This window comes from Erpetoichthys calabaricus, chromosome 4 (assembly GCF_900747795.2).
Source record: "Erpetoichthys calabaricus chromosome 4, fErpCal1.3, whole genome shotgun sequence".
NCBI classification, from domain to species: domain Eukaryota; kingdom Metazoa; phylum Chordata; class Cladistia; order Polypteriformes; family Polypteridae; genus Erpetoichthys; species Erpetoichthys calabaricus.
The window spans coordinates 10,371,813-10,396,722 of NC_041397.2; the positions used below are offsets into that span (position 1 = coordinate 10,371,813).

The window sequence follows — 24,910 nt, forward strand, 5'->3', positions numbered from 1 at the left end:
CTTGTATACGAAGTGTAGGGAAAGTATTGGAATCGTCCAAAAATTCCATGTCAAGATTTTGATGAATCTTGAAGTTTTAGATCTCCCTGAGTATGAAAATACCGTTTTTGGAATTATGTCTATGTGTCTGTGTGTGTGTGTGTGTGTGTGAATGTAACACGATAACTTGAGTACGCTTTCACTGAGGTCCACTAAACTTTGCATACAAGTATTAGGTACAAAATATAGATTTCTATCAATGTCTGGACTATTTCCATTAACCGGGAATGGTATTTTATCTTTTATTCATGCTGTTGCAGAGTCCGGTTTATTCAACTTTACTTTTATAATAATTGTTCAATATATTATTAATTTGATTTGGTTTGTTGTTGATGGTTCTTTAATGTACGTAATATAAAAATCTAATCATTGTCTTGCGGTTTACTCCTCAAATATCCATCCCCATATCTGACTATACGAGAAAGTTGAGGGGAGACCACTCTCGAATTTTATTTTCTTTACCCAGTGCACAATATACAACCCCAAATCGGGAAAAGTTGAGATGGTATGCAAAATGCAAATAAAAACCACAGCGATTATTAAATTTACTTAAACTTTATTGCAGATAGTATGAACCCAAGATATTTCATATTTTGCCTGATCAACCTCATTTCATTTGTTAATATACATCCATTCCTGCATTTCAGGCCTGCAACACATTCCAAAAAAAGTTTGGACGGCGGCAAATTAGGGTCAGTAATGAGGTAAAATAATGAAGTTATTGAAAATGAAAGCTGATTTCGAAGAAACAGGTTCAGCCTTAAAAAAAGAAGTCCCCATGTGCAACCGCTTTGCATACTGAGGGCCTGACAATCGATGGCAGCTATTCAACAATTGCTTTTGGAATGCGCCTCATTTCACACAAAATGGTGACATTCCATGGCCTCAGAAGTCCCCAGATCTCACTGTTTGTGATTTTTTTTATTCTGTGGGGACATCTTAAAAGCCAAGTGTACTGCACACGTCCTGCAACTATTGCTGAACTCAAAAGGAGGACTGAAGAGGAAATCTCTGGCATTCCCCTTGACATGTTATGTTGAGGCTGTCAGAATGTGTACGGAGAAATGGACGACGCCTTCATGATCTTCTTCTTCTACTTCTTTCGGCTGCTCCCGTTAGGGATTGCCACAGCTGATCATCTTCTTCCATATCCTTTCTGACCTCTACATCTTGTTCTGTTACACCCATCACCTGCATGTCCTCTCTCACCACATCCATAAACCTCCTCTTAGGCCTTCCTCTTCTCCTCTTGCCTGACAGCTCTATCCTTAGCACCCTTCCCTCATTATCTCCATCATCTCTCCTCTGCACATGTCCAAACCAATGTAATCTCACTTCTCTGACTTTGTCTCCCAACCGTCTGACCCTCTAATGTCCTCATTTCAAATCCTGTCCATCCTCATCACACCCAATGCAAATCTTAGCATCTTTAACTCTGTCACCTCCAGCTCTGTCTCCTGCTTTCTGGTCAGTGCCACCGTCTCCAACCCATATAACATAACGACACCTTCATGATGTTTTCTTCGAAACATAAAATGAATATTGAATGAATATTGATTATCATCACGAATTGCATATCCTGTACAATACATTTCATCATTAACACTAGAATTACCAGAGCCTATGAAAAAACTTGTAGATCCGTCCCACCTTAAATCCCTTCGCACCTCTCTGTCAGCGTCTTTTGTCCTGTAAATGTGTTGATAAGCAGCAAGCAGCCTACTATCACATCCCCCCAGCGCCACACAGTTTTCTCAGCTCACGTCTGTTTACCTGTGTGTCAGTTGCTTAGAGTTGTATAGAGTGAGAAGTCAAGCAAAATGACACCTTTTATAAATACTATATGGTTATTTGGAACACATGCATTTCATGTGTGTTCCGTGTCTACAATAACCTATATAAACACATCGTTAAAACAGAAACGTTTTTCATGTTTTAGTAATAATTGACAAAATGTAAACATAATGTGTTTAATAAGTGAAGCCCGAAGTCCAAATATCAAATAAGCACTTTTCACAAAAGGTACAAATATAACAGAACAAGTGTGCTTCTATTCAAGAATATAACTGCAGAAAAAGAACCCGCTTTAGGGTGCAACATTCACACCCCTTTGATACGACCGCTTTGGTGGCGCAACGGTATCAACTGTTGATTGGTAATCCAAACTTCACGGGTTCGACCCCGGATGAGTCCATTTTGAGAAGCGACCTTCTCTTATTCTTACTATTTTAGAATAAAAACATACATTTGATTTACTACAGCCTTTGTAAATTTATGATACTTGTAAAGGTTAGCTTTGTTTTTTATTCAGTTTTATTCTCTCAGTCTACAGATTGTTGTTGACACGGAACACACATGAAATGCATGTGTTCCAAATAACCATATAGTATTTATAAAAGGTGTGATTTTGCTTGACTTTTCACTCTATATAACTCTAAGCAACTGACATGCAGGTAAACAGACTTGAGCTGAGAAAACTGTGCGGCAGTGGGGGGGATGTGATAGTAGGCTGCTGCTGCTGCTTATCGACACATTTACAAGACAAAAGATGCTGATGGAGAGGTGCGAAGTGATTTAAGGTGGGATGGATCTACGAGTTTTTTCATAAGCTCTAGTAATTCTAGTGTTAAACGTATTTTGTAATGTGTTTATTCGTGCATCGAACATCAATTGAAAATTTCACATTTCCCTCCATCACCCTTTTGCCACACCATTACCGGACTGGTAAAATTATTTCTGCATCTTAGGAAACGCTGGCTTGTGAAATGACTTTCTCATCGTCTCATAAGGAATTATTTCTAGAGCCACAAGTATATGAATGTATTTATTGAAGAGCTTCTGTTAAAATGTTTTCATGTAGAATATAATTGTTGTATCTTTTGTAGTGAGCGACACCCAAAATGTTTTACAGGTATAGCAATATTACGAGGTTAAATTAAAATCTCAACATCAATTAGAAAATCACATGGTAACTGCAACAGATAGAAGCTGATGCAATACAATATGTTCATGATGGCTTCTGGGTAGTTGGAACACGCACTGTGCAGCACTCTGCAATTAGTCAAGTTGAAGTTAAGGTCAAATGAACATGGACACACCGCTGTTAAGCAATGCACCATAGCAAGATTTCTTGGACAGAGGGAGCAAACGGTTACGAGTGAACTGCCACAATATTCCTGGTGAATTGGATTTGAGACACTTCATCATTTCCAGGGCCGTCTTAACGCATGGGCATGCTGGGCAGTTGCCCGTGGGCCCCACGAGCATAGGGTCCCCATGCCTATGTATGTATGTTGAGTGGTTATGTAGGCAGGGGGCCCCAGTGCACTGCTTTGCCCAGAGGCCTTTAATGCTGTTGAGACGGCCCTGGTCATTGTGCAACAGTAGCTGTGTGACAGAAAGGCAAAATAATTATGACTCAGTGCAAGAAAAGCAAAATGTAAGCCCTCTAGGTCCTGTTCACAGTACAGCAGCTGTTAATGTTCGTGTCAGGGGTAATGTGGACGTCACTAAGCCTTGCACTGTGGTATCTTGGAGTAACACAAGGAGCACATGGATCGAGTGGATGAGACACTGACATTCTACCCTCTCATGGGGAAGCAACTGAAAATATATAAGAAGAGTGCAGAAAGAAACAAACGTCTATTGTCCTGATTGTGACGTCGGATTGGGCATAGGTGACTGTTTCAAAAAACATTACATGAAGGACACTTAACACTAAATCTGCCTCGGTACAGAGGTGGGCATTCAGCAGACCTTTCCTACTGTATTTATTTTGGTAAGGGAGTGCGGTCCCTTTAATTACAGACCCGGAAGTACTTCCGGTGCCAGGGAGATTGTCCAACGGGAGTACTTCCAGGTCACATAGAGGCCCATTACAGCAGGGAGCTTGTCTCCCTGCAGCGCCCTCTTGCGGTACCCATTGACCCCAGCAGGGCTGGTCTGCAGGACTACATTTCCCGGCAAGCCCTGCTGGCTTCCCACTGGGCATTGATATCCAGGTCTGCTGCCATCTACCGTGATGGGGGAGTAAAAAGCCCCCAGCAATGTCTTTCCTTTTGAGTGGGCTGTCTGTCCATCCCTTCTGGTCATTCCTTCTGGGTCTGATCACTTTCTTCTCCCTGGCTGGGATGCCTATCTGCCTGTTAGGAGCCTCCCATCCAGGGAAGGAACCACCATCACCTCTTCTGGCCAGGATGCTCGTCCAGCCCATGTGGCATCTACAATATATATATATATATATATATATATATATATATATATATATATATATATATACAGTGGGTACGGAAAGTATTCAGACCCCCTTCAATTTTTCACTCTTTGTTATATTGCAGCCATTTGCTAAAATCATTTAAATTAATTTTTTTCCTCATTAATGTACACACAGCACCCCATATTGACAGACAAAAAAAGAGAATTTTTGAAATTGTTGCAGATTTATTAAAAAAGAAAAACTGAAATATCACATGGTCCTAAGTATTCAGACCCTTTGCTCAGTATTTAGTAGAAGCACCCTTTTGAGCTAATACAGCCAGGAGTCTTCTTGGGAAAGATGCAACAAGTTTTACACACCTGGATTTGGGGATCCTCTGCCATTCCTCCTTGCAGATCCTCTCCAGTTCTGTCAGGTTGGATGGTAAATGTTGGTGGACAGCCATTTTTAGGTCTCTCCAGAGATGCTCAATTGGGTTTAAGTCAGGGCTCTGGCTGGGCCATTCAAGAACAGTCACAGAGTTGTAGTGAAGCCACTCCTTAGTTAGCTGTGTGCTTAGGGTCATTGTCTTGTTGGAAGGTAAACCTTCGGCCCAGTCTGAGGTCCTTAGCACTCTGGAGAGGGTTTTTGTCCAGGATATCCCTGTACTTGGCCGCATTCATCTTTCCCTCGATTGCAACCAGTCATCCTGTCCCTGCAGCTGAAAAACACCCCAACAGCATGATGCTGCCACCGCCATGCTTCACTGTGGGGACTGTATTGGACAAGTGATGAGCAGTGCCTGGTTGTCTCCACACATACCTCAGTGCAAGACACATGACAGCCAGCATGGAGTTTGCTAAAAGACACCTGAAGGACTCTGAGATGGTGAGAAATAAGATTCTCTGGTCTGATGAGACCAAGATAGAAATTTTTGGCCTTAATTCTAAGCGGTATGTGTGGAGACAACCAGGCACTGCTCATCACTTGTCCAATACAGTCCCCATAGTGAAGCATGGCGGTGGCAGCATCATGCTGTGGGGGTGTTTTTCGGCTTCAGGGACAGGATGACTGGTTGCAATCGAGGGAAAGATGAATGCGGCCAAGTACAGGGATATCCTGGACAAAAACCTTCTCCAGAGTGCTAAGGACCTCAGACTGGGCCGAAGGTTTACCTTCCAACAAGACAATGACCCTAAGCACACAGCTAAAATAACGAAGGAGTGGCTTCACAACAACTCTGTGACTGTTCTTGAATGGCCCAGCCAGAGCCCTGACTTAAACCCAATTGAGCATCTCTGGAGACACCTAAAAATGGCTGTCCACCAACGTTTACCATCCAACCTGACAGAACTGGAGAGGATCTGCAAGGAGGAATGGCAGAGGATCCCCAAATCCAGGTTTGAAAAACTTGTTGCATCTTTCCCAAGAAGACTCATGGCTGTATTAGCTCAAAAGGGCGCTTCTACTAAATACTGAGCAAAGGGTCTGAATACTTAGGACCATGTGATATTTCAGTTTTTCTTTTTTAATAAATCTGCAGCAATTTCAAAAATTCTCTTTTTTTGTCTGTCAATATGGGGTGCTGTGTGTATATTAATGAGGAAAAAAATTAATTTAAATGATTTTAGCAAATGGCTGCAATATAATAAAGAGTGAAAAATTGAAGGGGGTCTGAATACTTTCCGTACCCACTGTATATATATATATATATATATATATATATATATATATAGTGTCTATGTGTGGAAGTGTGTGTGTCTGTCTGGCCAGGAAATGAGAGGTGGAGTCGGGGGTGAGGGCTCTACCTCTGAGGAAAGAGAAAACTTGCTTAGCCACTAATAGCATAAGCAGGGCGAACACATCAGCAAAACCAAACCTCAGAAGAAAGACAAAGATGCTTAGCCGCTAACATCGGCAAAATGGTATCCCTTTTACTTTTCATCCCGCTACTAATACACAAGCGAGGCAAGCACATCGGCAAAACAAAACCTCCAAAGAAAGAGACGTTCACTTAGCCACTTAATACACAAGCAAGGCGAGAACGTTGGCAAAACGAAACCTCCTAGTAGAGAGACACCCAGAGTCGTTCCTTTCAATTACCTGACATCTGTACATTTCACTTTTTTTCTGACGAATTCAATAGTTTCTAGGACCCTGGGATTTTCACAGCTCATGCTTACACAGCTAGTATATATATATGTGTGTGCATGTGTGGGTGGCACAGTGGCGCAGTGGTAGCGCTGCTGCCTCGTAGTAAGGAGACCTGGGTTTGCTTCCCGGGTCCTCCCTGCGTGGAGTTTGCATGTTCTCCCCATGTCTGCGTGGGTTTCCTCCCACAGTCCAAAGACATGCAGGTTAGGTGCATTGGCAATTCTAAATTGTCCCTGGTGTGTGCTTGGTGTGTGTGTGTGTGCCCTGCGGTGGGCTGGCGCCCTGTGTAGGCTGGGATTGGCTCCCATCCAACATCTGTACAGGGTGGTCCAGATCTAATTATGCAACTGTTCGACTGACAACCGTCTCCCCGCCATTTTGGAATGCAGGGCAGGTGCTGCCATCTATTGGCAACAAAACAAATTTTAAGTGAAATCTCTATGTGAAGGGTAGGTGCTGTGAATTCTCTATGTAATAAACTTAACCCCTTCACCGCCCTCTGCCGGATATATCCGGCACCGCTGTTTTAATGCTAACGCCATACTGCCGGAATTATCCGGCACATTTGCCTGTGGTTATATGAATGCCTGGCAAGTAGTATAACTGACGGTTTGGCGTGGGTATTATTACTACGTTGTATTTCGACAAGTCTGTGGTTGTTTTGGCCGGTCATGTGACGTGATTCGCATGTAACAGCTGTGAATATGGTGAAACGTAAACTGACTTCAAGTGAGGCTTTGCAGGCGATTTTGGACAGTTCTGATCATGATTGTAGCAGTTCTGAAGAAGATTTTAGTGACAGTGATGAGCAGCAACGTGCGCTGCATGATATTGTGAATGAAGACGCATCGGATGACGGCGCTGAGTGGGTGTATCCCCAGCATCTCAGCTGGGCTGCTGCCCGAGGTGAACTACCTTTTCTGCATTCGTTTGAGGGAACGTGTGGCTTTATTGTTGATGTAAACAATTACACTGCTGAGCAGTTTTATGAGCTGTTTGTGTCACCTGATTTGATCAGACATTTTGTTCATCAGACAAATCTGTATGCAGCACAGTTTATTGAGAAAAATCCCAATTTACCTCCACATTCCCGTGTTCGTGCTTGGTTTGACACTGATGAAAACGAAATGAAAAAATTCATTGGGATTTTGATGTTGATGGGAATAATCAGAAAACCAGATATTGAGATGTACTGGTCTACAGATCCTATGTATGCAACACCTATTTTTGCAGCTGTCATGACACGTAACCGATTCTCTTTGCTGCTGAAATTCTTTCATTTGAATGACAACAGAAACGAGCCAGATAAGAAAGATCCAAACCGCGACCGCTTGTTCAAGCTACGTCCTTTGATTGATCATTTCTTTGAAGCATTTCAGTTGCCCTACATGCCAGGACCGTCAGTTGCAGTTGATGAAAGTTTATTGTCGTGGAAGGGCCGCTTACAGTTTCGACAGTATCTACCATTGAAAAGGGCACGGTTTGGTATCAAGATGTTTTGCTTAGCTGAGAATTCAGGTTACATTTATAGATTTCGTGTATACACTGGCAACTTGCACAACATTTAGTGGTCAATACTGCTTGAATAAATGTAAAAAATGTAAAAAAAAATGTAAAAAAGTAAAAAAACAAAAATTGTTCAGATTTCGCCTGGCTTGGGGAATATTTAGGGAGTTGGCGGTTAAAGGGTTAATAAGTTATAGTGTAATGAAAATTGCATAATTAGACCTGGACCAACCTATAATTAGGATATAGCGGGTTGGATAATGGATGGATGAATATATATTTATATATGTTGTCACAGAACGAGTCTGAGACAGAAAAAGGTTTGGGGCAGCCACCCATATAATCTCAAAATCCTGGGCTGCAAAGTCGTTGAAAGCCAATGAATAGCACTGATGTGCATACAATTGAGTCCAGGATAAGACTGAGGAATTAGGAAAGAGGGCAGGGTTTTAAAGGGGAAGACAGGAAGTGAGGTCATAAGGATCAGGGATGTGTTCGTTCTCCATTGGACCGAGCCCGGACATGACGTCAGAGGGGCCGGAGCCAGTCAGGTCTCCTTCCATTGGCTCGGTCCCGGAAATGATGTCATGAGAGCCAGGTGGAATCCCCTGGGAACCCCGGCATGTATCAGAACACCTCCCGGCATGTATCACTCAAGCCCTTTAGCTGCCTCCCATGCGCACGTGTGTGACAATGTATATATGTGTATATACTGTATATGTATGTATATATATGTAATTTCCACATTAACCCCTGGCATGAACATTGACAGCTGCTGCATTGTGAGCCGTGCTTAGAGGCCTAAAATCTTGTCTTGTCCTTGCACTGGCTCACAGTCACTTTGCTTTTTCATCATGCATCTACTGGCACACCATAGTGGAGCTTCATGTGACCGAATTCAGCAGGCATATCATGGCAGTGCTGTATCATTAGAACAACAGAACAATCTGGACATGAACAGGCCATTCAGCCCAGCAAAGCTCGCCAGTCATATCCACTTATTTCTTCTAAAATAACATCAAGTCAAGTGTTGAAGGCCCCTAAAGTCCTCCTGTCCACCACACTACTTGGTAGCTTATTCCAAGTATCTATCATTCTCTGAGTGAAGAAAAATTTCCTAATGTTTGTGTGAAATTTACCCTTAACAAGTTTTCAACTGTGTCCCTTGTTATTGATGAACTCATCTTAAATTCACCGTCTCATTCCACTGGACTAATTCCCTTCATCATTTTAAACAACAACAACAACATTTATTGATATAGCACATTTTCATACAAAAAGTAGCTCAAAGTGCTTCAGTCAGGTCTCCTCTTAGTCACCTTAAGGCTCAGCTCTTTTACTCTTTCCTCATAATTCATCACCTTTCGCCCTGAATCAGCCTAGTCACTCTTCTCTGGACCTTTTCTAGTGCTGCTATGTCCTTTTTGTAGTCTGGAGACCAAAACTGCACCCAGGACTCCAGATGAGGCCTCACCAGTGTGTTATAAAGACTTGAGCATCTCCTCCTGTGACTTGTACTCCACACATCAAGGCGCTATATAACCTGTCAGTCTGTTAGCCTTCTTAATGGCTTCTGAACACTGGGAGGCAGTTGATAGCTTAGAGTCCACTATGATTTTTTTTCTTTTGGTTAACTTCTCGAATAAAAGTGCATGAGTATATTTGATATTTGGACTAACGTCTTCACACATTATACACTTCACATCATTATTACTGTAACATGGAAAACGTTTCTGCTTTAGGTATGTTTTCAGCATTTCTTGCCTCGCATTTCCTGTCATCCTATACTTACCCAGATCATTGTAGACACGGAACACACATGAAGTGTATGTATTCAAAATAACAATATATTATTTACCCTATACTGTATAACTCCAGGCACCTCAGTGCCAGATAAAGAGACTTGAGCTCTGAGAATATTGTGACGGACTCCGCTCCAGTGGTGGGGGGGATGGGATAGCAGGCTGCATGCTGCTTGCTCTGATCAACACATTTACAAAACAAAAGCCACTGATGAGGAGAGGAGCAAAGGAATTTAAGGTGGCCCGGGATTACAAGTTTTTTTCATAGGCTTCAGGGATTCTAGTGTTAAAGTGTAAAGGCTCAGCGTTTTTAACCTTTCTTCATAATTCATTCCCTGCAGTCCTGGAATCAGCCTAGTCGCTCTTTTTCATGCTTCAGTTTCACTTTTCATGTCAACGTCTGATGACCTATCAGAATCATCACCACTACCACTCGATTCACACAATGGTTCCGTTTCAGTCCATTCTAAAACTGCCTCTCCATCTTTTTATTTGCCATAATGTTCATCATTGGAGGCACCTCCGCAATCAAGAATATTGATGTTACAATAGATAGATAGATTGATTGATTGATGTGAAAGGCACTATATAATAGATAGATAGATGTGAAGGGCACTATATGATAGATAGATAGATAGATAGATAGATAGATAGATAGATAGATAGATAGATAGATAGATAGATAGATAGATAGATAGATAGATAGATAGATAGATAGATAGATGTGAAAGGCACTATATAATAGATAGATAGATAGATGTGAAAGGCACTATATAATAGATAGATAGATAGATAGATAGATAGATAGATAGATAGATAGATAGATAGATAGATAGATAGATGTGAAAGGAACTATATAATAGATAGATAGATAGATAGATAGATAGATAGATTGGTTCCCTGCCTTGTGCCCTGTGTTGGCTGGGATTGGCTCCAGCAGACCCCCGTGACCCTGTTTGGATTCAGCGGGTTGGAAAATGGATGGATAGATAGATAGATAGATAGATAGATAGATAGATAGATAGATAGATAGATAGATAGATAGATAGATAGATAGATAGATAGATAGATAGATAGATAGATGTGAACTTTTTTTTTTTAAATTTGGCCTTTTACAGAAGCTCTTTAAATAAATTAATAATCAATGGGTAGATAAATAAATAGCCCAGAATTATTTTTTTGTTTTGGGCAGTATGATGTCATTTCATCCACTAGATGGCAGCAGAATGCTTTCGAGAGTCTTATTTGGTTTTAACACTGTATATTTACAGATCATTACATGCCACCCAGAGTCTGACCCAAGTTTAACTGTAATTTCATAGAATTCTAAGCCTGAGTCTTGCTTGGAGTTAACACCAAGGAGGTTAATACGAGCGTCAATGATGAATAAAAGTGTGTGGTGATTTGTCTTCTTGCATTGTCTTGAACATCACAGCTCCAAAAATACACAATCATGGAATAGCTGGAAAGGCCCAAGAGAGATTCAAAGATGAATCCTTGGAATGTGAACTTGAAATCATAAAGTGTCAGTAAACAGTTTTAATTAAACAGTTTTTTTGTCACTAAGTGAAAATGTCTTAACTTTGATGACTAATGTCAACAGACTAATTCTGTCAGTTTCCATGTATTTTCGTGTTATAGGAGTGAAAATGGGTGGGGGGCACTTTTGAGGTCCGGTAATGCTTAGAGGTTTTTCCATTTCGAGTGACTCTAATTAGTTGATGTCATTTTATTAGCAGACAGGTACCGTCACCTAATTGTCCGCTTTTTCTTCTTTACAGCTCGACTTCACACATATTTGTTGGAAAAGTCACGCCTTGTTTCACCTCCACCCAATCAGAGCAATTTTAATATTTTCTACCTGATGGCTGACGGGATGTCCTGTGAGGAGAAGTGTGGTCTGTACCTCAACAACTTACTTGCCCACAGGTAAGCAGCTCTTGCCACTCTCCGCTTTTCGCATTGCCGTCGATGTTCTAAAGCAGTCTTTCATTTAGCAGGCCTGTGTTTAATAAGCACAAGTCCACAGTCAAAAGCTTAAACAGAACAAAACAACACATGTGCACTGACCTGATGGAGCAAGTAAATGATTTCCAGGAAATTCTCAAAAGCTGTTCCATCAACAATTATGGTCAGAAAGAGGTGACGCTCTATTCCAGTTTAACACAGTCATTTATAAAGATGTAAAAGTTCACAATCATGGTATTGTAACACTGCTGACAAGCTGCATCAGCCAACAGCTAGCAGAGTGTCATTCAAAAGTGCAGCTTTGTTGCCAGCAGCAAGGGAACCTATAAAAAATGGCAAGCTTACCAAAGTCTCACACACTCCAGTTAGCGTTAGTGTCTTTCTAAGGAGAGTGAGCTACATAAAGGAGCAATGTAGAGAGCAAGAAACAGTTGTGTGTTGGTCCTCATGAGCAGTTTGCACTTCTTGATTGGTGTCAGAGTAGGATGAGGAGAAAATGTGAAACCTGACTTAGCAAAGTGGTGAGTGCCATAAGTTACTGCTGAGATGTAGAAAACGTACAGGAAGGAAGACAGCTGGGACAGTGCTAACTCTGAGCAAAGTGTCAAAGGATCCTTCTGAATTTCCAAGGAATGTTTATGACCTCCAAATTAAATTAAAGTAATAAATTTCATCACATGTTATTGCCACTATTTTCCTGAGGTAAGGATACATTTCCGTTCATTTATTTGTTTGCAGCGACCACCGTGAGCAGAATTTTCAGATAAATAAAGAAGTAAAAAACAAAAAGTACAAAACTACACCTGGGTCTGAAAATATTTAGTGAATCAGTGCCTTTTTTTCATTAAACGGTTCTGAAATGTGTAAATCTAGAATGCACTTCAATAAAAGGTTAAGTGCCTGTAGGTCCATCTGGCTTCTGTGTCTCTGTCATTCCAACAAATGGTGGATCACAAACATTTGCAATGATAAAATGCATTGCATTTTTCATTCCAACAGATGGTGCATCACAAACAGGAACACTGCTTTTATGAATCCCATACCAGATGGCATATAACAGAAACATATGGATTGCATTTGGCATTCTAACAGATGGCGCATCACAAACAGGAACACTGCTTTTATGAATCCCATACCAGATGGTATATAACAGAAACATATGCATTGCATTTGGCATTCTAACAGATGGCGCATCACAAACATTTCTACTAATGCATTTTGTTACTACTACTACTACTAATAAAAATAATAATTAATTAATTAATAATAATTATAATGATAATCATCATCATAATAATAAATAAAAATAACAGAGAAAGGAAAACCAAAAAAAGGCAAAATAATGCAATACAGTAGGACAGTGGTTCTCAATCTGTGGGGTGGGCCCCCCTAGGGGGCATGAAGTAACAAAAAGGGGGGCGCAAAGAAAACAAGAATCAAAAATATGAAAAATACATCTATTAAAACCAAAACAAATTAACTTAAACTACATTCTGATACTAGAAAAATAAATACAGAGTTAGATAAATGTCGATAAAAGTTAAATAGGTATAATAAAATATGCATCTATGATACATCATTAATTAAAAAAGAACAAATTGGTATTAGTGGGCTCCTTTCAAAAAAACATTAGGGGGGGGCGATTAAAAGTGTTATGTAAACTCGGGTTGCAAATACTTAAAGGCCGAGAAACGCTGCAATAAGACTTGCCTAAGAAGGCAGTGAAGAATCCAAAAATATCAATGTTCACAAGATAGTGGGCTGAAATTGTCAACTGAGTCTAGGGATCTGCACTGGCAATCGGAAGGTTGCCGGTTCAAATCCCATAAATGCCAATAGGGACTCTGCTCTGTTGGGCCCTTGAGCAAGGCCCTTAACCTGCAACTGCTGAGTGCTTTGAGTAGTGAGAAAAGCGCTATATAAATGAAAAGAATTATTATTATTATTATTAATGAACAACTGAACAATCTGCTCTCAGCTTTACAACATACAGGCTGAGGGGCGGACCTTCAGTTGTGACATCATGGTGCCCCGCCTCTTGGGATTCCAGCAACAAAACAGAAGGGACATAAAAGAGCAAAGAAACAGAATACATAGAGGAGATAGTAAATAATAAATAACAGAAAATATTTACTTTGGGTTTTAACACATTAACACGTGAAACTAACATGATAATACTTTCGAATGTATCACCTTAATGCACTAATTTAATCCTGCTAATCTATTAACACTTCACACATTGGTAGTGAAGCATCACCAAATGAATCCAAGACTATTACTAGTAACGTTTGGATGGGTGAGCCTTGTAAGTGCTGTTTAAAACTATACGAACATGCATAATGTGTGTGTGTGTGTGTGTGTGCGTGTGTGTGTATGTGTGTGTGTGTGTTCATGTATAAAAAATGCTTAATTTAAGAGTATATTTTCCCATGGCAGATGACTGCATTCAATGATTGTGAAAAAATGTTTGACATTTTCAGGTTATCCTTTAATCATTTCATTGTAGTGTGTAGAGTAGTTAGAGTAGCCTGTGATATGAAGATGGTATGGCTGTCCAAAGAGCCAATGAAACTCTGCAAAGTACATAAGAGTTCCAAGTTTATGTTCTTCTGGAAGAAGACAGCTGACAGAGAGTGCCATCAGATTCCTCAGCACTTGGTTGCTGCCCTCAGTGCCCTCTGTAAGTATTCACCTGTGGAGTTTTCATGGTTTTCTCCAGGCTTTACTAGCAGATTCTGAGAGGTCGATGCCCTGGTCATCTCAGTGTGCAGCTTGTATGTTACCCATTTTGCCCCAATTCAGCTTTAGCTTGGCTTCAACTGGGATTGGCTCTGCTTCACCGCCATCACCCTGAAAGGATGAATATCAGATGAATGTGCAGGATGAGATGATTAACTGCTCCGCACAAGGGGCACATGTTGCACTGGTAGTTAACAGATGTTTACTGGAATTTCTCTCACAGGTACCTGAGTCAGAGTGCATTTGGAGAAACATCTGATGGTGCAACCTCTCCAAATCGGGAAAAATTCACCGCACTGAAGCAAGCTTTCAAGGTGCTGGGCTTCAACAGTCTGGTATGTACAGTAGGGGCACCTTGACATCTCCGTCACATCCTAGGCAGCGGGCTTGTGTTCATGTTCATTATACTGCTTCTATCTATCTATCTATCTATCTATCTATCTATCTATCTATCTATCTATCTATCTATCTATCTATCTATCTATCTATCTATCTATCTATCTATCTATCTATCTATCTATCTGTTATATAGTGCCTTTCATTTCTATCTATCTATCTATCTATCTATCTATCTATCTATCTATCTATCTATCTATCTATCTATCTATCTATCTATCTATCTATCTATCTATCTATCTATCTATCTGTTATATAGTGCCTTTCATATCTATCTATCTATCTATCTATCTATCTATCTATCTATCTATCTATCTATCTATCTATCTATCTATCTATCTATCTATCTATCTATCTATCTATCTGTTATATAGTGCCTTTCATTTCTATCTATCTATCTATCTATCTATCTATCTATCTATCTATCTATCTATCTATCTATCTATCTATCTATCTATCTATCTATCTGTTATATAGTGCCTTTCATTTCTATCTATCTATCTATCTATCTATCTATCTATCTATCTATCTATCTATCTATCTATCTATCTATCTATCTATCTGTTATATAGTGCCTTTCATATCTATCTATCTATCTATCTATCTATCTATCTATCTATCTATCTATCTATCTATCTATCTATCTATCTATCTATCTGTTATATAGTGCCTTTCATTTCTATCTATCTATCTATCTATCTATCTATCTATCTATCTATCTATCTATCTATCTATCTATCTATCTATCTATCTATCTATCTATCTATCCATATTAATTTGTCTGCATTTCTGGTCATCATGCAAAAACCACCACACCTATTTCAACAATACTCTGCAGTTAATTCTCGAGTAGTCTACCTCAGAATATAGGCTAATAAAATAAGAGATTTTTCTACATATAAATATCTGGAAAAAAATAAAAACGGTAGCCTAACTTTAATTTACGATAATTACATGAAACAAGACTAAATTAATAGCACTACAGATCCACTAGATGGCAGCAACAGTTCTCTTGTGTGCCTTACTGAAGTCACTCTGAAGTAATGGCACTTTCTTTCTAATCTACCTGTTTTATCTTCCATCTTGAGCTTATTGTTTTATATATATATGTAATTTTGCCTCCTCTTCCTATCCATGCGTGGACTTTACAAGACCTCTGGAGGTGTTTCTGGGTGTTGATAAAACTCAACTGAAGTTACAGAATGCCAAACATCACTGCTAAAACTTTGTAATAAATCATCAGAGTTGTAGTGTTTCGTTTTATACACTAGATGTCAGCAAAGACCACAAGATAAATGGAGGCTGCCATACAGTTGTTGGCTTTGAATGTTTTCTTCCTTTGTTTTTTTCTCTGATGAGTGTGGACACAAACACGTACATTGAATGATTTATTCGATTCTCTCTCTTAGTGATTACCATTTTCCACGTACACTTTTAAAATTACTGTTTCTGTAACATCACTTTCTTGGTTATGTTGTTGCTTGCAGAACCATTTCTTAACCATGCACCTTTTCATTCTTTGATAGGGTTCTTTGCCTATGAAGTTGGTGTTTGGGCTTCAAAATGGTTTCCAATAAGTAGACAAAACAGAAATCTTGAATGCATAATAGGCTTCTTGGCAGGATACAACAGATCAAGAAGACCTTAACATAGTCAGTGTTAATATATGGAACAGGAGTCCGTGTCCAAATTGTGACCCCATTGATGTTGCACAAATGTGATATCATCTATTCATGGTTGCCTATGTGAGCAGTTACAGATTTAAATTAATAAAAAGTTCTTTCTGGAACATTCGAGTAGATGGTTCGTTTGCCAACCAAAAATGGCTCCCCTAATGCATTGCTCCGAAGAACCAATTTGGCACCTTTAGTTTTAAGAGTGTAGTACAATACAATAAAATACAATTTATGTTTACATAGCCCAAAATCACACAAGTAGTGCCGCAATGGGCTTTAACAGGCCCCGCCTCTTGACAGCCCCCCAGCCTTGACTCTCATAAGAAGATAAGGAAAAACTCCCAAACAAACCCTTGTAGGGAAAAAATGGAAGAAACCTTGGGAAAGGCAGTTCAAAAAGAGACCTCTTACCAGGTAGGTCGGGCGTACAGTGGGTGTCAAAAAGAAGGGGGTCAATACAATACAATACACAGAACAGAACACAAGTAATCCTCAATGCAATAGAAATATTACAAGAACAGAGCAGAATTCAACAGGAGATGATATCACATCATAGGATTCAGATTTGAGTCCTGGAGACCTCGGCCATCAAGCTGCTTCCCCCTATTGGCCATTCCACAGCTGAGTCAGCGCTGAGCCAGCCAATCCAATGACAGGATCCCGCTACCCGACGATTCCTGCGATCCTCCATCCGAGATGACTTTACTTTAGGCAGGCAAAACAACTTGGCAGGAGGGCAGTGGCACCAAATGCCACATTTGAGTACCAAGAAGAGAAACAGAACAGGTGAGGGTGAGTAACAAATCAGAACTATCATATGAGTTATATAATGGGATTTATCAGAAAATGGAATGAACCTTCACAAAACTGACTCTGTCAATTCTCAATGGAGTCTCCACCCTTCTTCTGAATGCACTTGTACCACCTGCCTGAAAGTTCCAGCAGAACAAAAGGCTTTGTCTCATCCTTGCCACCACTCGTGCACCCAAGTTATTGTTGAACACTGCGTGCCGAGGGGTACTCCAGCGGGGCAAGTTACTGTGACTTGCTGGAGACCAATGTGAAGCCTGCTATTTGATCCTGCTGTCTCAAGGGGTCCTTTGGCTGCCAGACAATGACAACACACACTGCTAAGAACACCAAGGCTTGTCTGGAGAAACTGAAGCTTGAGGTATCGCCTCTTTATTTGCCAGATTTGGCACCGTAGGATTTCCACCTTTTTGGACTGCGAAAAATAAAAACCATCTGGGTGGTACCGTCAATTCAAGACAGATGATGCCATAAAGATAGCGATGCTAATGCTCATGACTAACAACAGAGATGCAGTCTGTACAGTTAATCAGCAGCTCTAGTCAGGGTGTAGTAAGCTGAAGTGGTGAGTCTTCAGCTGGGATTTGAAAGCTGAGACTGAAGGGGCATCTCTTATAATAGCAGGGTAGACCACTCGACAGCTTAGGGGGGTCCTGTAACTAAAAGCACGTAGTAACATACAGTGTGTGTAATAGATAGATAGATGTGAAAGGCACTATATAATTCACAGACAGATAAATAAGTATTTGTACACACACACACACACACAGCAGATTGACTGAAAAGGAAGAAAACATTAAAAGAAAGCAAAGCTCTGACTTGGCAGTCCCAGTCCCAGTGAGGTGCCAGGCAGGCGTATTGCTGTTGGTGTAAAGGACCCCAGTTGTGTTTCTTGACACACTTCTGCTCAATAATTAAATGGCTTAAAGTCCTCAGTGCTGGTGTGTCACAGAGGGGATGTGCAGCATTGTTCATAATGGCACTCAGTTTTCTTTTAATCCTCTCCTCCACTTCTACCTCCAGCAGGGCCAAGGGGCTTCCCATAACTGTTAATTGCTTGTTGATTCGGTGGGCTTCTCGTGAAGTGATTTCTCCGAGTTCAGAGTTATAGAAGATGTCAAGGACATCTAAGGGAATGCAGTCTCCCTTTCTTCTGTAGTTCCTCTGTGTTACAAGACACCAGTCCAACTTGTCATTACTGTTGACCCCCCCCCACCAAGTACTTGTAGGAGTGGACCACCTTCACATCCACTCCTTGAATAGTGACCGGACACAGAGGCTCTTTGGTGAAGAGAAAGTGAATAACCAGTTTATTGGTTTTGCTGATGTTAAATGTGATGATGAGGGTTCTCTCCATGCTCCCAATGTCCTTATGGGAGCCCTAAACCCAACACCATCAGTAATGTCACCGAGATGAGCTGACAAATCTCAAATGAAACCAGGGGATATTTCCATAAGTGCCAAAGTGCTTTTATTACAAACAAACATCAAAACAGTGTCCAAAGTGCAAGTGCTTCATAGTTTCTATAAATAATCCATAAAACAAGTGTCCAGTGGGGATTAAAACCATCAATAAATAAATCCTTTAAAAATCCGAGGTTAAAAATGCAGTCTCTCTCATCCCGATCTCGGCACACCCCCTTCTATCTTCCTCTCAGGCTCACCCATTGCTCCCGCAGCCGGCGGAGACCCAACAGCCACGAGCTCCTTCGGCCAACCTCTGTATTGACCTACTTACGGACATCACTGCCAGACCGTCCGAGGTCGGCTCTCCTTCCTTCATCCTTCGCGCTCCTGCAGTCGCTCCTCAGATCCCTCGGGAGGACACCTGCCTTGCACACCCCACTCCAATAGAACATTCAGTGGGGCGAAATAGCCCCTAGAGTGCCACAACCTGACGCTCCTTCGTGGGGTCCCAGCTCGTTCTATCTCCTCATCCAGGTGGCCAGATCGTCCTGCTAAGCTGCCATTCACTTTCTTTAACCTTTATTATCTTCAATACATCCTTCCATTTATATCTCTCCCCTTTCTCTGGTGTCGACCCGTATATATACACCGCCACGCGCCTCCGTGGGCACAGCGCCTTAATCACACACCGCAGGAAGCCAATGAGGCAATCGAGAACGACCGCATCCACACGTGCAGGTGCGACTCGCTCCAACTACCTCATTAACTCCCCCGTGGTCGTGCAATCGCGCCCACGGAGGACGGCACAGCTATACGAATTTAAAACCCGGCCTTTTTTATTGGAAGCCGCGGACCTGCTATACCACATTAAGTTCCAGACAATTGTTTTTGTACGTTTTTAAGAAACGTCTGTTACACTTGTCAACTAAGAGTCTCACCCGTCTCCACACTTGCTGGTCCATCTCAGTACTTGACTACAGATGTCCCATCTGAAGATGCTGCCAATGGCTGCAGGCCTGGGACATCACAGCAGCGCAGTCAGTCAGCGTCAGTACATGAACTTTGGGTGCTCGTGTTTCTGCTGCCACTGCCGATGGTGGTCTTCTCCATTTATTTTTCTGTTCAGACGTGCTGAGTGAGTGGGTGTCCGTCTTGGGGCCCATCCATGAAGCATCACCGGCTTCTCTTTAGTTTTTTTTTTTTTGGCAGATTCCCTGACGTGTCCTTTTACCTCAGTTCCCCTCTTACTTGTTCTGCCTTATCTATATTTAATTTTTTTTTTTGGAAGACGCCCACTCTGCTACCATTTATAACCCTCACGGGAGGATGTTGAGCAGGATGCATCAGTCAGCGTAGCAGTGGTTGCATTTCTGCCAAACATCGCAGGCACCCACGCTCTGATCCGGTGGCACCCACGGGCAGAATATGCCAAGCGATTTCCGCCCGCTACTCCTCCCACCTTCACTGGAACTGTAATGCTGTGAAGAAGGCCCAGTGGACGTCCCACAATTTCAGGGTTGTCGGACTCGATTAGCTCCCTGATTAAATAGCATGTCATGTATGGGCAGTGATGTCTGTTAGTGTTCTCAAAGTCCAGTTCATCATTTGTAAATGATGAGGTGCTGGAGCATGTGGTGACTGTCCCGAGGTGGAATGGGACAATTTGGGCACCAGAGCGCAGATGTATCAACGTTGAATTATGCCATTGGCCTAAGAAATCTGTGAAATCAATCCAGTTTACACCTACACTCGCGTGAATCCACAAGCTTTACACTTGCATATACAAGTAAAAAACACAGGCATGGTGTCATCTAGTGTGATAGAAGAAATGGGGTCATCCAAAAATCAGACATGTGGTCATGTAGTGTGACAGCGGACATGGGGTCATCCAAAAACCAGGCATGGGGTCATGTAGTGTGACAGCGGACATGGGGTCATCCAAAAACCAGGTATGGGGTCATGTAGTGTGACAGCGGACATGGGGTCATCCAAAAACCAGGCAGGGGGTCATGTAGAGTGATAGCAGACATGAGGTCATCCAGTGTGATACCAGACATGGGGTCACCCAGTGTGATAGTGGATATGAGATCATCCAAAAACCAGGCAGGGGGACGTGTAGTGTGATAGCGGACATCGGTTCTTCCAGTGTGATAGCTGACTTGGGGTCATCCAAAAACCAGACATGGTGTCATCCAGTGTGATAGCGGACATGGGGTCATCCAAAAACCAGGCATGGGGTCATGTAGTGTGACAGCGGACATCGGGTCATCCAAAAACCAGGCAGGGGGTCATGTAGAGTGATAGCAGACATGAGGTCATCCAGTGTGATACCAGACATGGGGTCATCCAGTGTGATAGTGGATATGGGGTCATCCAAAAACCAGGCATGATGTCATCTAGTGTGATAACAGACATGGTATCATCCAAAAACCAGGCACGTGGTCATGTAGTGTGATAGCGGACATGGCGTCATCCAAAAACAAGACATGGGGTCATGTAGTGTGACAGCGGACATGGGGTCATCCAAAAATCAGGTATGGGGTCATGTAGTATGATAGCGGACATGAGGTCATCCAAAAACCAGGCAGGGGATCATGTAGTGTGATAGCAGACATGGGGTCATCCAGTGTGATACCAGACATGGGGTCATCCAGTGTGATAGTGGATATGGGGTCATCCAAAAACCAGGCAGTGGGCCGTGTAGTGTGATAGCGGACATCGGGTCATCCAGTGTGATAGTGGATATGGGGTCATCCAAAACCAGGCATGGTGTCATCTAGTGTGATAACAGACATGGCGTCATCCAAAAACCAGGCATGGTGTCATCTAGTGTGATAACAGACATGGCGTCATCCAAAAACCAGGCATGTGGTCATGTAGTGTGAAAGCGGACATGGGGTCATCCAAAAACCAGGCAGGGGGTCATGTAGTGTGATACCGGATATGGGGTCATCCAAAAACCAGGCAGGGGGTCATGTAGTGTGATACCGGATATGGGGTCATCCAAAAACTAGGCAGGGAGTCATGTAGTGTGATAGAAGACATGGGGTCATCCAGTGTGATAGCTGACATAGGGTCATCCAAAAACCAGCCAAGGGGTCATTTAGTTTGATAGCAGACATGGGGTCATCCAAAAACCAGCCAGGGGGTCATGTAGTGTGATACCGGACATGGGGTCATCCAAAAACCAGGCAGGAAGTCATGTAGTGTGATAGCGGGCATGGGGTCATCCAAAAACCAGGCAGGGGGTCATGTAGTGTGATACCAGACATGGGGTCATCCAAAAACCAGGCAGGGGGTCATGTAGTGTGATACCGGATATGGGGTCATCCAAAAACCAGGCAAGGGGTCATGTAGTTTGATAGCAGACATGGGGTCATCCAAAAACCAGGCATGGGGTCATTCAGTGTGATAGCGGATATAGGTTCATCCAAAAACCAGACAGGGGGTCATGTAGTGTGATAGCATTCATTTTTGTTAGGTAGAATGCCCAGAGGGGACCGGGTGGTCTCGTGGCCTGGAACCCCTGCAGAGTTTTTTTTTCTCCAGCCGCCTGGAGTTTTTTTTTTTGTTTTTTCTGTCCCCCCTGGCCATCGGACCTTACTCTTATTCTATGTTAACTATCCATCCATCCATCCATTTTCCAACCCGCTGAATCCGAACACAGGGTCACGGGGGTCTGCTGGAGCCAATTCCAGCCAACACAGGGCACAAGGCAGGAACCAATCTCGGGCAGGGTGCCAACCCACCGCAGGACACACACAAACACACCCACACACCAAGCACACACTAGGGCCAATTTAGAATCACCAATCCACCTAACCTGCATGTCTTTGGACTGTGGGAGGAAACCCACGCAGACACGGGGAGAACATGCAAACTCAACGCAGGGAGGACCCGGGAAGCAAACCCAGGTCCGCAGGTCTCCCAAATGTGAGGCAGCAGCGCTACCCACTGCGCCACCGTGCCACCCCTCTATGTTAACTAATGTTGTCTTATTTTAATTTCTTAACTTTGTCTTTTATTTTTCTTTTGTTCATTATGTAAAGCACTTTGAGCTACTTTTTTGTATGAAAATGTGCTATAGAAATAAATGTTGCTGTTGTTGTAGCGGACGTGTGGTCATCCAGTGTGATAGCAGACATGGGGTCATGTAGTATTTTTGCAGACATGGGGTCATCCAATACAATACAATCCAGGTTCAACCATTCTATGATCTGCTTCTCACAACTGAGGGCACCGTGGCGGATGTTAGCTGACTTGCTGGCCAACCACAAGCGTTACCTGGTAGGTAGCCACCCACACTATCAGATTGTGACACAGACTTCGAATGCCGTGAATGTAATTACCCCGATCTTCATGCTGTCAAATAAACGAACCACACGCCGTGGCGCAACGTTAGGGGCATCGCCTCTGACGCTGACGTCCGAGGTTCGATTCCCGAGCGGGAGTGCAGTGGAGTGTGTACGCCTGATGAGCCCAGAATGAGGGCGAAACACGTGTCGCGTACTCTTTGCATTATTTGACAGTAAAACTATTTCAACCATATATATACAGTATATATAAATATATATATATATTGTCAAAGAGTGGACGCTAGCTGGCACTGTTGCCCCTTTAAACCCAATAGAAAGATGCTCTGGACACAGGTTTAAAAGCAACAAGAAGATCTGTTATTCTTTTTCCTTCTATAAATAGTGCCCTCAAACACTTCTGCCATAATTAATAGGCAAATCAATACTAATTACAATAAACACAAATCTCTCCTCCACACCTCCCAGCCAACCTCTGTCCTATTCCTCCTGACTCCCTGGCTCGCTTGCTGGGTCTTCAGCCTTCCTTTAAATAGTGTCCGACCTGGAAGTGCTTCTGCTCTTCCTCCCATGTGATGTGCCAGCACTTCTGGGTCGGATGGAGAATTCAAGTTCTTTAGTCAGCCTGGAAGTACTTCAGGGCTTCCGTCCTCATGACTACCTATTACTTCCAGGCTATAAAGAAGGCATAAGTAACCAGCTCCTTCGACAACTCGCCCTGACGACACCCACGGCACCCAACAGGGCTGAGAATCCGAACTCCAAGTCCCAGGATGCCCTGTGGGAATCCAGGGCACTGCTATACTCCAGGGTAGCTGCCATCTAGTGTTTTGAGGTAGGCAGTGTCGGCAAGTAGCTGCATTTCCCCATCCTTCCATTCCAGGGGCTGTCTCCCACAATATATATATTAAGTAAAAGTTCTATACCAGCAACCAACCTGGCCTATCCATCTTCATCTTTTCCATTATGTTCTTCTGTTCAGATCTATCTATCTATCTATCTATCTATCTATCTATCTATCTATCTATCTATCTATCTATCTATCTATCTATCTATCTATCTATCTATCTATCTATCTATCTATCTATCTATCTATCTATCTATCTATCTATCTATCTATCTATCTATCTATCTATCTATTATATAGTGCCTTTCACATCTATCTATCTATCTATCTATCTATCTATCTATCTATCTATCTATCTATCTATCTATCTATCTATCTATCTATCTATCTATCATATAGTGCCTTTCACATCTATCTATCTATCTATCTATCTATCTATCTATCTATCTATCTATCTATCTATCTATCTATCTATCTATCTATCTATCTATCTATCTATCTGTTATATAGTGCCTTTCATATCTATCTAAGTACATGAATAAATACAGTATATAAATCCAGAAATTCATTCTTTAAGGTATCTAATTCAGGACATCTGAATTAAAAATATTTCAACACCAAATGACAATAAGGGTGAAGGCTAGGAACTCCCCCAATTTGTGTCACTCCTGCGGATCATTTCTGCTTGATAATAATAAAAAAGGTCATATTACATATATTGATTTCCTTTTTCTTTTTTTCTTTTTTTAGGAAATAGAGAATTTGTTTCTAATCCTGTCTGCGATTTTGCACCTTGGCGACATTAGATTTACTGCCCTCACAGATGCCGAGGTGGCATTTGTTGCAGATCTGCAGTTGCTGGAACAAGGTGAGTAACACCGTGCTTTTCCAGGCTCTGTCCACAGGGGGCGCACTTTACATTGCAGTAGCAGGTCTCATTATGCCGGTGTTTGGTTGAATGGACTTCCTTCATTGATTTATTCAGTGAGTTTTAAATTCTGTCCTGATGGCCCACTGCGTCATGAGATTTTTATATCAACCAATTTCCCATTCGGTGC

The 24,910-nt window shown here is 42.0% G+C and overlaps 1 protein-coding gene and 1 long non-coding RNA gene across 4 annotated transcripts in view; one reads left to right on the forward strand and one right to left on the reverse strand.

Moving 5' to 3' along the window:
• The window catches only part of myo16 (myosin XVI), a 774,098-nt gene that overhangs the window by 333,338 nt on the left and 415,850 nt on the right, over positions 1 to 24,910 (forward strand). For both annotated transcript variants that reach the window (XM_051926297.1, XM_051926296.1), the window contains exons 16-18: positions 11,478 to 11,625; positions 14,627 to 14,738; positions 24,603 to 24,720. In XM_051926297.1, the coding sequence (XP_051782257.1) occupies positions 11,478 to 11,625; positions 14,627 to 14,738; positions 24,603 to 24,720 (378 nt within the window). The remainder of the gene's footprint in view (positions 1 to 11,477; positions 11,626 to 14,626; positions 14,739 to 24,602; positions 24,721 to 24,910) is intronic.
• Positions 1 to 24,910, reverse strand: part of LOC127527475 (uncharacterized) — an 89,801-nt gene that overhangs the window by 42,576 nt on the left and 22,315 nt on the right. The gene's annotated exons all lie outside the window — the stretch shown is intronic.